Source organism: Panthera uncia, chromosome D2 (genome assembly GCF_023721935.1).
Source record: "Panthera uncia isolate 11264 chromosome D2, Puncia_PCG_1.0, whole genome shotgun sequence".
In the NCBI taxonomy this organism is placed as follows: Eukaryota; Metazoa; Chordata; class Mammalia; order Carnivora; family Felidae; genus Panthera; species Panthera uncia.
The window spans coordinates 69,473,218-69,490,064 of NC_064818.1; the positions used below are offsets into that span (position 1 = coordinate 69,473,218).

General features: G+C 39.9%; 1 protein-coding gene across 1 annotated transcript in view; it reads left to right on the plus strand.

Annotated features, from left to right (window-relative positions):
* The first annotated feature begins 8,250 nt into the window (after nt 1-8,250).
* Nucleotides 8,251-16,847, plus strand: part of TRUB1 (TruB pseudouridine synthase family member 1) — a 35,592-nt gene continuing 26,995 nt past the window's right edge. The window contains exons 1-2 of the mRNA XM_049645836.1: nt 8,251-8,585; nt 11,715-11,813. Coding sequence (XP_049501793.1) covers nt 8,303-8,585; nt 11,715-11,813 — 382 coding nt within the window. The 5' untranslated portion in view covers nt 8,251-8,302. The remainder of the gene's footprint in view (nt 8,586-11,714; nt 11,814-16,847) is intronic.

Below are 16,847 nucleotides of genomic sequence, written 5' to 3' on the forward strand. Positions count from 1 at the left end.
GAGGGAGACACAGAATCTGAAACAGGCTCCAGGTTCTGAGCTGTCAGCACAGAGCCCGACGCGGGGCTCAAACTCATGGACCATGAGATCATGACCTGAGCCGAGGTCGGCCACTTAACGGACTGAGCCACCCAGGCGCCCCTTGAGATTCCTATGGTAAAGTTTATGGAGTAATGAATGCCTAGTATATTATATGTAATTCAATGTCAAATAGTAAAAGTACTTTTAGAATTTCCTACTGAAGTTTTACTTTTTCTGAAATGTTTGTCCCTACCTAAGACTAACCACAAGAATCAAGAAATTTCTGGAGCCAAAGCATATCTGCATAACCAAGAAACTTAGACAGATATGCCTTGGCTCCAAAAGGAGAACATATTTTTATTTTCTAACTTAGCCAAAACATTCAGATGTTTTTTAAATTGTGGAATAGATGTTAATCACAGATTAGGAGGAATATATCCAAACATTCTTCAGGCAAAAAAGAAAAAAAAAATCAATCATACATTTAAAAACCTGTAAAATATTTAAAAGGAAGATTATGATTTTCTAAATTCAATTAAGTAGTAATAGGAAAGGTTGAAGCCTTCGGGAGTTTTCAGATAACAAATGACGGGGGGCGGGGGGCATAAATCCTTCTTCCTCTGATAGCTTCTAAGCATAGTCCAGGCTAAATAAGCGGTTCTTCATTCAACCTGTTAATGGGAAACATTCATCACCTCTGAGTCCAGCCTTAAAATCGTCCTCAAGTGGAGACCATTATTAAATGTTTAAAGAAAACTGAAATTACAGAATGACATTTCCCCAGCTTATGATAGCACAGATTAATCAATGAAGACAATTTGTACATTATCTTTGGAATGTGAATATAGAATGGTTTTAAATATTCCAAACCCTCAGAGCCTACTTAAAAGCTGATACTGATAATACTTTCTCCATGTGTTTATAAATGACTTTATTTGCACCAGTGGTCAATATGAACGTTATTTCACATGCCTGTCACAGAGCAAATGCATAACAAACATTTGTTTTACAAATGGATGAACACATGAAGGTGAAGAAACATAAAAATGATCAAATCCACTGTGTTACTTTGGCAGCATTAAAGATAGCATTTGGCCAATCCTAGAGTAGTCTATTCTATTGTGTTTGTAATTTACCTAACATGTATAATCACATATATTTTGTTTACATTAGACTATATTTATATTTTAATGCCATTTAATACAAATTCAATATTTATAATTGTGTATATTGGTTTAATTTAGAATTTATTAAATATCCTTAATGTACCTTGATGACTGTGTACATTGTAGGAATCAATTATGTCCCTTGAGTGAATGTTCTGAGAGTTCAGGAGTAATTATAGGGATCTCTTTATGGACCTAAAAAGCACACACACACACACAAAAGTCAAGTACTTTTATTTTAAACATTGTAAAATATTCCCATCATCTTGAATCTTTCTGTATCATGTCCCCTCTTTTTCATCTCTTTGCCCTTAAATTTTTTCGCAATTGTTTAACTTGAACTGCTACACTGGGGGAGAGGGGGCCTGCTGTTTTCCTTTGCTTATTCCTGTGAAAATATACTTTCTTGATGGAGAGGTCCTAGGAGCCAGCTAATGCACTGGCAGGTGAACTAGCTTTTACTGCCAAGTGAGTCAGCTGAGATGGGAACGTTAGTTTATTTGAATGGACATGAGTTGACAATGCTACAAAGAGGTATTGGTATAGCTTAATGGAATGAGCTGTCAAGAAAATGTAGGTTGGGTATGGTGTGATTGGCAAACATCAAGAATGTTTCATGTTTGTGAGTTTTTCCCTTTCCTAATCTAGACTGTTGTCTCTTGGATTCCTTTGCTGAAATGCAAATAATTAACAATTATCAGGTGTGAATATTAGATTAAAATTTCTGATAGTTAAATGTTTTCACCTAGATAAGTGGTACTTTTATTTGATTCAACATCAGACCTTCCTAGGGATAGTTCATCAGATTACCTTATTATGGAACTGAGAAGAGAGAGGACAAGAAACCTCTGAGACAGGGAAAGATCTGGAGTATGAAGTGTTGCCCAGAGTTGGCCATGTTATCAGGACCCATGACACCTCCATCATTCTAGACATAATAATTCTGTTATTGCTTCCAAGATTGTGTGTCTTACATGGCTATTTTATATCCATGTAAAGTTTATATTGCACTCATGTAAGACTCAGTGTGGACAGAAATTTCCCAAATTTGTTCATTCAGGTTGATTCAAAGCCATGTGTTCTCTGGCCCGTCCCTGAAAATTAGTTTTTAACATCTAGAATTTAATGTTCACCTCTATAAAAATCATTTAAATTCAGCTTAGTTCTCCAGCCTCTATAGACTGGTTAGTGGTTACTGAATACTGGTTAAGATTATGAACTTTGGAGTCAGGCAAACCTGGATTCTACTAACTCTAACTGACACTTATTGGTTATTGGAACTTTGGCAAACTGCTTACTCTTTTTGAGCCTCAATCACCTCATCGTCTCAGAGTCATTACATGAGTTCCATCTGGGTTACGTGAATTATTATGCTAATTCTGCACATTCCAAAGAAAAAACTAGTCCTTGACTGGTTCCAGGGAGATAACCCCTCACCCTTGGCATATCCAGCCTGATAAGAATATTTTAGTATGCCTGAGGTCTTGGACTACACCATACCAGTTGGACAAGATTGTTTATGCTAACAAGACAACTTAGGGTGATCGCCTATTCTTGTATGCCTGAGGCCCTGGGCCACATGGTATCAGTTGGATTTCTGGGGGCTTGGAGACTGTGTAGCTGAGGTCTGTCATGCAGGTACTATATGTCTATATGAGAGATCCCCAATTAAAACCCTGGATACAAAGGCTCAGAGGAACTTCCCTGAGGGGCAACACTTCACACATGTTGTCACATTTTATTACTGGGAGAATTAAGTGTTGTCCTTGTGCCCCCTACTAGGAGATGGTAACTAGAAGCTTGTGCCTGGTTTCTCCTGGTGACTTCATCTCAAGTGTCTTTTACTTTTGCTGATTTTGATCTATATCCTTTCACTGTAATATACCATGACCATGAGTATTACAGTTTTCCTGAATTCTGTGAGTCCTTTCAGAGAATCCATTCTGAGGTTGGTCTTAGGGACCCACCCCCCCCAACACACACACACATTCATTTATGCTATACTAGCTATATACCCTTGGTCAAATGATTTAACCTCATTTAGTTTTATTTTCCTCATCAGTACTCTATTTTCTCCATAAGCATCCCTTAAGAATTACTATAGAAATTCCAGGAAAATGTAAAGTGCCAGCCCATAGCATAAGTATAGTCAACAAAAGTTAGTTCTCTTAAGCAATCTCTTTCGCAAACTGACCCCAAGATATAATTTCTGGACTAGGAGATCTAACCTCAACTAGTGTGGAAATGTCTTCTTCCAAACTCTTCAGCTCTCAGGAACATCATTCTCCTCTTATCAGTTGCTGACTTCTCCCATTTTCATGCAACTTTCTTGATCTTCTCTAAAAGCTTCTTGTTTTCTTTCAATCTTCCTTCCTTCCTTCCTTCCTTCCTTCCTTCCTTCCTTCCTTTCTTCTCTTCCCAAATCATTTGGACTTTTCTGGCCTTACTCCTTCCTGCACGTTTTTGATACTGTCGAGTATTAGTCTTTTATTATCTGCTCCTTCTTTAAAAAAATTCTTTGCTTAATTAAAAATTTCAAATTATTACTACTATTTTTCCTTAATTATTAAAGAAACTTATGATCAAAATTAAAACATTAAAATATTTATGAAAATATTTTAGAAAATAAAACTGTGTTTTAGAATTCCACCTCTAAAGAAACCACAAATATATTTCCTTTAGATACCTCAGTTCACAACAGAGTCCAATCAACCACTGGTTTCTTTTTTTTTTTTTTTTAATTTTTTTTTAACATTTTTATTTATTTTTGAGACAGAGAGAGAGCATGAATGGGGGAGGGTCACAGAGAGAGGGGACACAGAATCTGAAACAGGCTCCAGGCTCTGAGCAGTCAGCACAGAGCCTGACGCGGGGCTCGAACTCACGGACCGTGAGATCATGACCTGAGCCGAAGTTGGACGCTTAACCGACCAAGCCACCCAGGTGCCCCAACCACTGGTTTCTTTAATTACCTTCCTTATTAGGATAATTTTCTTCTCTAGTAGGATAATTTGAAATGGCAGAAGTTGTGTGTGTGTGTGTGTGTGTGTGTGTGTGTGTGTGTGTGTGTGGTGAGTTTTCCAGGTCTCTCAAATCTCATGCTATGAGACATGCCCATCTGTTTCCTGAACTTTTAAAAAAAATATGCCTTTCTCAAGGCCATGATATGGATTGGAGCATCTCTGGCTTTCTCTTTTTGGTTACCAGGAACACCCTTTTGTGTTTCAGTTTTTAATTTTTTTTTTTTACATTTACTTATTTTTGAGAAACAGAGTGAGACAAAGTGTGAGTGGGGGAGGGGCAGAGAGAGAGGGAGACACAGAATCTGAAACACGCTCCAGGCTCTGAGCAAGCGGCAGCACAGAGCCTGATGTGGGGCTCAAACCCACGAACTGTGAGATCATGACCTGAGCAGAAGTCAGACGCTCAACTGACTGAGCCACCCAGGCGCCCCTGTGTTTTAGTTTTTTTATTTTATTTTATTTTATTTTATTTTATTTTATTTTATTTTATTTATTTTATTTTAAATGTTTATTTATTTTTGAGACAGAGAGAAACACAGCATGAACAGGGGAGGAGCAGAGAGAGAGAGGGAGACACAGAATCCGAAGCAGGCTCCAGGCTCTGAGCTGTCAGCACAGAGCCCGACGTGGGGCTCTAACTCATGGACCATGAGATCGTGACCCGGGCCGAAGTCGGACGCTTAACCGACTGAGCCACCCAGGAGCCCCTGTGTTTCAGTTTTTTAATGAGGGTCTTGCACTATATGGTCTAGAAGTTCTCATCAAGCACTATTTTTCTATGATTCTGCTATCTACAGGAACTTGTACAGGTGAACAACTGGAGAAGTCTTTGCAAAGAACAGTCTTCCCAGGCATACATGCCTATGGTAAGGATCCAAGAAGTGTCCCAAGAAGGGCAACCGTGGTGGAGCCCGTGGGAGATTTAGAATCGAACCTGAAAGTGTTACCAATTTTTAAGTCCCATTATTTAACAATCCTTGGAGAGGTGACTGGGTTGAGGGCAGCATAGAAGCTGGTTTAGAAAGCTAGGGTCTTATGAAATAGCATGGAGTGATTGTATTCTCTCTTTGCATCAGTTCCATACACAGGCAAAAATGGAGATAAAAGCATCGAGGTAAGCTACGCTCGTTTTACACTCGAGGTAAGCTATTTTATGTGTCCAACACTCTACTTTTCTGGAAACTGGCGCTCACTCCCCTGGTTTCTGCTGGAGCTACCACGTGTATTCATTCAGTTATTCAACAACGATTTATTGAGTGCCATGTGCGACACTATTCCAGGCTCTGGAGACACAGCAATGAAAAAAACATACAAAAAATCCTCATGGAGCTTACGTTCTGTTGGAGGAAATAAGACATTAAACACAGTAAGTAAATATTTGGTATGTCGCATGAAACGTGCTATGAGAAAAATTAAGCAGGAACGTGAACAAGGGAAGAGTGAGGCACAGAGTGAGAGAAGCACTATGTTCTGTAGGTGGCCAGGAGGGACTTCATCCAGGAAGTTTCTGGAATTAGATAAAAACAGGATGGTTTCAACTAAGACTGTGGAATGAGGAGTAGAAAAAACCCAAAGCCTCGTAGAAGCAAAAAGGAGCATGAAGACACAAGAGAGAGGCAGAAAAAGAGAATGTGGGTGGAGAGAGAGAACCTGAGAGAGAACTTTTCAGGTTCTGCATAATGTCCCTGTATACTATAAATCCTTTTTCTAAAAGCCTTTTGATAAACTTTAAACTGGATCAGTTTCTGTCTCTCCCACCTAAAGGATCCTAACTCACACCCGTATTAAGTAACATAACTTGTAAATTCAAGGCTTCCCCAATGTGGGAGATGTTGGTTACCTCAGAAGATTAGAGCTCGATGCTTCTGATGACAAGGACACAGATTTGATAGCAGAATAGAATTAATTGTGCTGTTCCCTAGCATTCCAGAAATAAAATGTGCAAGAAATGTCCACTTTTCTGTTTTCCTTTAATCAAATTAACTCTGATTCTGCACTGGCATTGTGGAAAATTCCAATGGAAGCATTATTTTTCACCTCTATTTCTGTCCTCCCTCCACTCTCTCCACCCTGGAGGCACAAAAGAATTAGGGAAGCTTACTCATGTCTAGACCACTGGGGAAAGGCTCTGTAATCTCCAAGTTGTTATTGTTCAATTCTGCTTTATACTTTCTCTTAAAGTCCCTGACTCTCTGCTTCTTGCCAAGAGGAGAGTACAGAAATCTGTGCTGAGGTTAAAGGAAGCTTTGCTCCCTGGGTGTAGTTAACCCTTCTGAAGTTGTGGCATCTTTCTGGAAAAGGAAAACTCTTGAAGCAGGCTCAAGTATCCAGTCGGGTAATCATGGGACCTGTAAAGCATTCAGTTTCTCTCTATTCTCTTCAGGCCTCCAAGGCACCCCCAGGCATGTTTTCATGCAGTTTCGGCTTTTGAATAGACCATAAGAGTGACTCTCACTTCCAATTCAGCTTTCCACCTTGCAAAAACTCCCCAAAGATCTTTTTGGCCTTTCTATTTGTGGCATAACATACATAACAGAAACTTTCCCACTTTAACCATTTGTAAGTGTACATTTCCGCGGCATTAAGTACATTTGCATTGTTGTGTACCCCAAAGATTTAAGAGATTCTGGTGATTGAAATGGGGAAGGATGACAATAGAAATAAATACTTTATTTGAAACATTGTTCTTTCATTACTTGTTGAGTAAATGGGGCAAGTTCCATAATTGCTAATTTTCAGTAGCAACGAGGTATTATTAGTATACTAGGTTCTTATTTATTTTTAAGAGAGGTCGGGGGCGGGGGTGGGGGGGAGAGAACATGAGTGGGGGAGGGGCAGAGAGAGAGGGAGACACAGAATTTGAAGCAGGCTCCAGGCTCTGAGCTGTCAGCACAGAGCCTGACACGGGGCTCAAACTCTCAAACCGTGAGATCATGACCTGAGCCAAAATCAGATGCTTAACCCACTGAGTCACCCATGTGACCCAGTATACTAGGTTTTATGGTATAAGAGGATGATGAGGAGAAAGGGTGGCTGTAAAGAAACTTGGAGAAACTAAAGGAAATTAATGTGAAACTTGGGGAAACAACAGAGCCAAATTTTATGTTTCACAATACTCATAATACCATTTAATGTATCTGAAGCAGAAGAAGAATGAAGAATTTTTCTCCACTCTGCCTTGTGCCAGGATCAGAACAACGTTCCTGCATTTTGATGGATACGTAAATAACTTTCAGAGAGAAAGTCTCAAATCAAAAGTAAAGTTTAATTTTATGAATTGCCATAATGCCTTTTGATATCTAAGCAGTGTATTAGTAAGGGATGCAATCCACAGAAGAGTTAGTATTAAAAATCTTAAAATTATTACGAATTACAGTGGGGGTGATAAGGGGCAAGGTGGACAGGAGGGCACCAAAATAAGCCCAAGTGATTTAGCACTGGCTTGGCCTAGAAGTTTCTTTTGGGAATTTGAAGAACTCGTATCCATTTATTCATTCACGAATATTCAGTTAAGTGCCTACTCTGTGTGAGGCACTGGGGATACAACAGTGAACAGGTGAATAGTTTCCTTTCTTTAATACAGCTTACATTTAGGTGTATTTTAATTCTGAATCGTGAATCCTAGAGCACCATACATCGAATGAAGCAGTGATCCCAAGGAGCCATGATTCTTCACAAACTGCAGCAAAAACAGTATTTTAAGATTTCTATTCTTGGGAGCTGGGTCCTCTTACTAGTTCTGGGCAGGTGGGATGCAAAGAGATTGCCCGCCGAATATATACACAGACTTTGTGTTTGGGCTCAGCAGTTTGGGACTGGAACTCCAAAGCACACCTGCAGCTCTGAACTAACCCGACCTAAGAGACACATAGGAGTACAGGAGAAAAAATACTCCATGAGAGCCCCGGGAAGGCGCAGCTACCCCCAGCCTGCAGCAAAAGGCCATGGACTACAATTCCCACATGCCCTTGCGACTGCCCCTCCCGTCAGCACAGCTTCGAAGTATGGGAAAGATGGAGGGACGTCGGGCGCACTCCTGTTGCGTCATTAGCGTGCGACTCCAGCTACAAAACTGGTCTGGGTTGACAAAGTATGGCAGCTGCTGAGGCGGCGGTGGTATCGTCATCTTTGGAAACAGACACGGCCCGGGTCCCTGAAACTGCAGGAACAGCCGCAGCAACGGCCGCCACCTCATCAGCGACGGCTGCAGCCGCGGCGGTTGCGACCGCCGCCAGGACCGGATCCGAAGCCACGGCCTCCAAGGCCGCTTTGGCTACTAAGCTGCTGTCCCTGAGCGGCGTGTTCGCCGTGCACAAGCCCAAAGGGCCCACTTCAGCCGAGCTGCTGAATCGGCTGAAGGAGAAGCTGCTAGCAGGTACCGCAGCCCGGGTGGGGACCAGGCTGAGGCGATCGTCGCGAGAGCGGAAGCCGTAGAGAGCCAATGGGCTTTTTTTTTTTTTTTTTTTTTTTTTTTTTTGCGCGTTTGTGCCTCAAGAAATAAAAGGAGGGTAAAGGGTAGGATGACCACTGAATTAGCCCTGGACAGACATCTGGGGCATCTCGAGCTTGGACTTGCCCTGACGTGAACTCCTGTAGCCTAGTTGGCAGTTGTCGTTCTCAAGGGAAGAAGAAAAAAGAAAACACAAAAACCCCACACTTAACACAAACACATCTCTTCCCTTGGGCAGGCCGGCCAATATTCTGTAATCTGATCGCCCAGGAGCCTTTTCTTTGGTTCACGTTGATGAACCTCTCCTGAAGGCAGAACTGGCTCTCTACCCCCAAAGTTGCATTCTTAAAAATGGTTTGGAGATGCATATATCACTTAATTAACCAAGGCTTTAATGCAGTGGTTTTCACATAGTGGGCATAGGAATTATTTGGAGTCCCTTGTACAAATGCAGATTCCTGAAACCCAGAGGTTGTGATTTTGAGGTTCTGGGGTATTTTTAGGAAACCGTTTTTAAAGTGTTGTTCCAGGTGATTCTGTTGTAGGTAGTCTGCGGACCGCGTTTTGAGGAACCCCATAACTTAAGAGCATTCTTTTTGTTCACGCGCACTGAGGGAATATCAGAAAAGCCTGCAGGATCTCTCAGTTCATCAGCCCAGTAGATTATTTCAGACAGTGGCATCCAGGAACCTTAGATTTATTGGACACCTACATTAAGCCAGATCTATGCTAGCCTATAGAGAAGTGAAGGTGAAAGATACTGTCTTTTCTCTTAGCTGTGCTCAAAGCATAGACATTCCTGCAGCCTTTGGTGATAAAACTATTTGGCAAATTCAAGGCTGTCCTGAATTTGGCTCTGGCCTGTCTCTCCACACGGGAAACTTTCTTCTTAACATTGTTTAGAGTCCCTTGGCAAAGTTTATTATACTTTTTTTTTTTTGATGCAAAAACATTATTCTTATAGGAATTTGTTAATTAAAATGGACACAATCCAGATTCAGATGTTTAATGGCAGTAGGTACACTCTTGCGGATGTTTAATTGCCGTGTTCTATCTACTCGTTCTTTTGTTCCACTTTCCTTGCACTTTGTTACCTGTAAGAATGGGTCTTACAACAGGGAATGTTGAAGGAAGGAAATGCATCAAGAGCAAGCTTTGTGGTGTCATCATAGGGTTGTTTCCCTCACAGAATTGCTTTCATTTGGCCTGATTTGTTAGCTACACTGTGACTCAGACAGATTTTCATATGATCAAAGCCATACCCCTGCCTTCTGGTGAATCTGCCTCCAAGCCACTGAAGTTTCTTGTTGAAACTTGGTTAAAACATTGTTTCAAGACTGCGGGGGCTATCTTCCAGAAGCCTGTCACTCGGGTGCAGACCTTCTCATTACTCCATTTCTATATTGCTTTGATTGGTCTATTCTGTATTTATGTTAGCTAGACCAGGCTTTCCCAAATGCCATTGTAACTGGCTGTCAGAATTACCTGGTAAGATTCTAAAAGACACAGATTCCAAGGCACCACATTCTGATGCTAGCCAGGTTTGACACTCACTCATTTAGACCACCGTTAATGGAAATAGCCTCTATTAACATTTCTGGCCTTTCCCTATAGTGATTCATATTATACTAAAGTCCTTCCTCTTCTTTGTCTATCTGAATCCTTCAAGGCCCAAAACATTGGGAAAGACCTTAACAAATATTCTTCCATAAATGTTACCAATAAGGTGAACAAAATTCCAATAGAGGTGGTGTGTCTCTGAACTTGAAAGAGGCAAATTTGGACACAAAGGGAAGAAGCAAACTTGGGGGCCTTCTTACTCGAAGGAGTGTCAAGTTGAAAAATCCAAAGAGTTCTCCAAAAGTTTTCTATAAACTTACAGATGAGAAATCCATAATGCATTATGAGTGAAAGGTGAAGGGTTCGAAACCTGGACCTAGACTTATGGGTTTGTGTTACAGCAGCAGCCATGCCTTTCCAAACATGGTGATATAATCAGAGAGGGGCCTTAGGACTGTGTTCTAACACACTGTGGTCTGTAATTACGTGGTCAGGCTGAGCAGCCCAGCACATCTTTTGGCCATCTAATCTGGCTTCTCCATTATTGTTCAGCTTCCCTCCTTTTCCTTTGTCTGTTCCCTCTTTCCATTTTCTTTGGCTCTCTTTTTTATCTTCTTGGTGTCAGTGGTTATAAGGGAAGTTTGATGAGTTTGGGAGATGGAGATCAATCGAGCTGTTCTGCTCCTGCCCTTTCTCATTTGAACTTTAGTAGCCAATATTCTATCAATATGTTGATATATATATAACAATAATACTGCTGCTAATAATAATAATTTATTGTCAGAGTGTCTTGTGGTTTCCAAAGCACTGTCAGATAACATGATTTCAATGTATCTTTACACTAGGAGGATGAGAGGGGCCGGGTTGGCATTTTCTTAAGTCTCAATGCTTCAGAGGTTGAGAGGCAACCTAACTGTTACCCACTTCCCACATAACCTTTTGTTGAGATTAGCTTCTTGAAGGAATAGTGAGGATTTTGATTTGGAGCAAAGGGCAATGAAGATACTTTGGGAACTTAGCATTCTTAGAAGTAGCCGTGTGAGAGGTACTCCCGACATTAGGTAACTGGGGGCACCAGCAAAGAATACCAGGAAACAAGAGAGAATTAGAAACGAAATTGAGGACTTGTAAAACTAGCTGCCTATGTAAAAACTAACTTCTTTTCATCATTCTCCAACAGCTCACTATTACTAGGAATTTACTAGGTGTTTCATCGTTAGCCTGGATCTTTGCTCATGTTAAAAAAAATTTTTTTCCCTTCGAAAATGAATTCTAGATTCTAAACAACTAATTTTGGGATACTGTTTCTTTGTAATTTAGGGAGTGTCTGTACATTTTTAAGTATGTTCTTTGCTAGTAATGTTATCATCTTAATCTGTTAAGTTTCTGTAGTACTTTTGTTTTGAGGATTCCATCTACCCTCACCCCTTATTATAGAGATTCTATTTCATTTTTCTTGCTAATTGCTCTTTCTCATCTCAATTACTTTCATAGAAGCTGGAATGCCGTCTCCAGAATGGGCCAAAAGGAAAAAGCAGACTTTGAAAATTGGACATGGAGGGACACTAGACAGTGCTGCCCGAGGAGTTCTGGGTAAGAGATGTGAATGGAAGTTTGATGTAACTATCACTTATTACAGAAGGAAATATTGGAGTGCCTGGATGGCTCCGTCAGTTAAGCATCCAACTCTCGATTTTCAGCTCAGGTTATAATCTCATGGTTCATGAGACCAAGCCTCCGTGTGGGCTCTGCGCTGACAGTAGGGGACCTCCTTGTCATTCTTTCTCTCCCTCTCTGCCCCTTCTCGTGTGCACATGTGCTTTCTCTCTCTCTCTCAAAATAAATAAACTTAAAGAAAAAAGGAAGAAGGAAATATTGGTTAAGAACAGATAAGATTGACTAAAGCTGTGCCATTTCCAGTCTGCTTTGGAGTATTTTAGACCTACTGGATTTATAATGCCGTCTTCTAAAGAAGCTCTGAACTGGTACAAACTGTTAGAAACTTTTAGAAATAGCCACTTTTGTGTGTGGATGGGACTTTGAAAAAGGGTGTTGCATCTGTGAAGAAGAGCTAACATGTAACATAGCAGGTCTGAAATCGCTGTGTTTAGAAAGGCCTGCTCACAAGGCTTGCCCTTGGAAGGCATCTGGGAACTTGGATTTTGAGAGTGTTCCCTCCCTTCTCTATCTGATAAGGGTGCTTGCTGTCCCTCGGTTGTTGGTGTGAACAGTGCGGTTTATGTTGAACACCTGCTTTCCTTTTAGGAGTCTGGAATTTTGTCCTTCCGCTCAGGCAGATGTGCCTGAGTAACCATCCCTCTCATCCCCTCCAATAAGAACTTTGGGTGCTGAGTTTCCAGCAGGCTTCCCTGAGTGGGAACATCGCACACATGTTATTGCTGTTTACACTTTGGAGGAAGGAGCATGCTCAAGTGTCCCGCTCATAGGAGGAAGAGAGAATAAGGAAACCGATGCATGAATTTCTCTGGTGTCCTTTTCCCATTTGATCCTGCCGTGTAACGTTACTATGTTACATTGTAAGTCTTAGCCATGTATGGATCTTCCAACATGGGGTGTGGTCATGGGGATTCCTGATAAGACATTTGGCTCTTTTTTCTGCCTATATCACATTTAATCTCAGAGTACAGCTCTCTTGAGAAAGTGAGCCTTATGGTTCCTGAGAGGAAGTCACACTTTCTTTTGGAGATATAGTGAGCATTTTATTGTTTGTTGAGGCAGATTGGTAGAATTGATTGATGGGAGAAAAATAATTTATCCCTATTTATTTATTTATTATGCCTCTGGTAGAGGTTCTAAAGTTTACCTTCACGGACTGCTAAAGTGTGTATCCACATAGTTTATGTGGTACAAACTTTTTGTATAACTATGTCCATAGTCACAAAAATATATAAGTTAGGATTCCTATCCCTACATCCTACAAAAAAAACTTCAATAGGACAGTACTTACTTTTTACGTGGTCTCGTGTTTTGTATTTTATTGTTTCTTTTTTTTTTTTTTTTTGAGGTTGTTGAATCTCTAATTTTATTTTTTAAATTTACATCAAAATTAGCATATAGTGCAATGATTTCAGGAGTAGATTCCTTAATGCCCCTTACCCATTTAGCCCATTCCCCCTCCCACAACCCCTCCAGTAACCCTCTGTTCTCCATATTTAAGAGTCCCTTATGTTTTGTCCCACTCCCTGTTTTTATATTATTTTTGCTTCCCTTCCCTTATGTTCATCTGTTCTGTGTCTTAAAGTCCTCATGTGAGTGAAGTCATATGATATTTGTCTTTCTCTGACTAATTGCACCTAGCATAATACCTTCTAGTTTCATCCACGTAGTTGCAAATGGCAAGATTTCATTCTTTTTGCTTGCCGAGTGATACTCCATTGTGTGTGTGTGTGTGTGTGTGTGTGTGTGTGTGTGTGTGTATACACACACACGCACATACCACATCTTCTTTATCCATTCATCTATCAATGGACATTTGGGCCCTTTCCATACTTTGGCTATTGTTGATAGTGCTGCTATAAACATTGGGATGCGTGTGTCCCTTCGAAACAGCATACCTGTATCCCTTGGGTAAATACCTAGCAGTGTAATTGCTGGGTCATAGGGTAGTTCTAGTTTTAATTTTTTGAGGAACCTCCATACTGTTTTCCAGAGTGGCTGCGCCAGCTTGCATTCCACCAGCAATGCAAAAGAGTTCCCCTTTATCCACATTCTTGCCGACATCTGTTGTTGCCTGAGTTGTCGATGTTAGCCATTCTGACAGGGGTAAGGTGGTATCTCATTGTGGTTTTTGATTTGTATTTCCCTGATGATGAGTGATGTTGAACATTTTTTTCATGTGTTGGTTGGCCATCTGGATGTCTTCTTTGGAAAAGTGCCTATCCATGTCTTTTGCCCATTTCTTCCCTGGATTATTTGTTTTTTGGGTGTTGAGTTTGATAAGTTCTTTATAGATTTTGGATACTAACCCTTTATCTGATGTGTCGTTTGCAAATATCTTCTCCCATTCTGTCGGTTGCCTTTTAGTTTTGCTGATTGTTTCCTTTGCTGTGCAGAGCTTTTTATTTTGATGAGGTCCAGATAGTTCATTTTTGCTTTTGTTTCCCTTGCCTCCGGAGACGTGTTGAGTAACAAGTTGCTGCAGCCAAGATCAAAGAGGTTTTTGCCTGCTTTCTCCTTGAGGATTTGATGGCTTCCTGTCTTACATTTAGGTCTGTCATCCATTTTGAGTTTATTTTTGTGTGCGGTGTAAGAAAGTGGTCCAGGTTCATTCTTCTGCATGTCGCTGTCCAGTTTTCCCAGCACCCCTTGCTGAAGAGACTGTCTTTATTCCACTGGATATTCTTTCCTGCTTTGTCACAGATTAGTTGGCCGTACGTTTGTGGGGGTCCATTTCTGGGTTCTCTATTCTGTTCCATTGATTTGAGTGTCTGTTTTTGTGCCATATTGTTTCATTTTTTAAAATGTTGGTAATCCACTACATTGATTTCACAATACACTAATGGGTTGTGCCTGCTGGTTTATAAAATACTGTGCTACAGTGTCCAATCCATTTTATTAGAGCTAAAAGATTAGATACAAACAATAAACCCAATCTAAGCTATCCAAAGGAAATGAATGCTTATTTAGGAGAAAAGAACAAAATTGGTGAAGAAAATTCTATTTTTCAAGAAAGTTAGAAACAATGTAGGAGTTTGCACTTTCAAAACTTCCAGTTTTTATTTCATTCACATTGGCAAAAATATCTTTACTGAAGGTTTAAATAGATTTTTAAAACACTAGGAAATCCATTTTCCTGAATTAGAGAACTTGAATAGGCAATTTCTGACAGTTACTGTTTCTTGCCATAGCTAATGATAATCATTTATTGAACAACTTACTATGTGTAAAGTCTTCAGCTTAGGACATTCATAAATTATATACTTTAATCCTATTGTAGTCCTATAAGGTAGATGTTACTATTTGTCATTTTACAGAAGAAGAAATGAAAACACAGAGAAGTCATGCACGGTCATGGTTTTTGGCAGAGTCAGGATTTCGACTCAGATGTGCTCAGCTCCAAAGCTTCTGCCCTAACCCGGCATGGCAGATACCTGGCTGGCCCTCCTTCTCCCATCCTGTTGCAGGATTACTGATCAGTCACCGCATTCTTAGCGATTGGTCCTACAACTGGCTTCTCAGTTCTTAATGAGTTCAGCACTCCATGAGTTGAAGCCTATTTGCTGTAACCATTCTGTTCTATTGTTTTCCAAGGCACAGCACCAAAATATAAGAAGAGACAGGATAAGGTCTGCTGTGTATTTATGAATGGACCAATTGTATTAGTTTCTGGTGGTTTTTACTCATTGGTATGCAGAAGATGATGACATTCAAGGCAGTGAATAAATAAGTTTAGTTTTTACCCTAAGCTAAGGGATCTTGTTGAAATTTCCATTTTAGAATTACGAAGGACAGGTATTTGGCTGAGATTTGTGTGAGTGGAAGAAGTTGCATTGGAATTAATTTCCTGTCTGGAGGCTTAATTTATATTTGATCATCCAGGGATTTATATGATGATATAATCTGTACATGTGTCAAATTTATTAATTTTTCTTCTAATGCCTGTAGTTCCCAATGAGGAATAAAGTTTAAAAAATGTAGGTATTTAGTCACAGAATAAAGGATATTCATTGTCTTAACTAGTAGTTCTGGAGACTGTTAGAAGTTGATTTTTGTTATATGGTAGAATAAACACTGGGTTCTAATCATGAGTCTGTGAACTAGCTGCTTTATTTACTAAGTACACATACCCCGGGAAAACCTATAATCTCTCTGAATCTCCATTTGTTTATCTCTTGAAAGGGGTAACATCTACCATAACTCTCAGCAGATTTATGGAAATATCATACAAAATATTCATAACATAATGATATATGCTGTACTCTGTAAAGTGCTTTATAAAAGGTTTTTTAAACAAAACTGAACCTGTGTGAAAAAATGTACTTTTACTTTCAACATATAGACTGTTTTTTGCTGTTTTTTTTTCCTTTGTAATATTAATGGTACAGATTTAAGAATTTAGCTGACAATTTGAGATATAACCTGAAATTTAGGTTTATAATTCTGTTAACCTATGTTATATATAGTATATATGACACATAATTCTGTAAAGAAGGCTTGCAAGATTCTCAAAAATCCTGTGGTAAATAGAATAATGACTCCCTAAATATGCCCATGTCATAATCTTCAGAATCTATGAATATGTTAGGTTCTATCACAAGGGGGCATGAAAATTGCAGATAGAATTAATGTTGCTAATGAGCTAACTTTAAGGTAAAGAGATTATCTTGGAATATCCAGGTGGACCCAGTGTAATCACAAAGGTCTTGTGGACCTTGGTTTTCTTGGGTATAAAATGAGAAGAAGGTTAAGCTGGATAACTCTAAGATGCCTTCTTGTTTCAAATTCCATCATTCTGGATCACTGAACTAGCAGACATCAGCGTTTCAACCATGGTAAAGTCAAACATGTCAGCCTACGCTAAGACACCTGCACTGTGGTTGATAAAGCCACTGTGCTCATCCTTGTGTCTGAGAATGCGTGCAGTTTGTTCCTTTTTTAGAATGTACT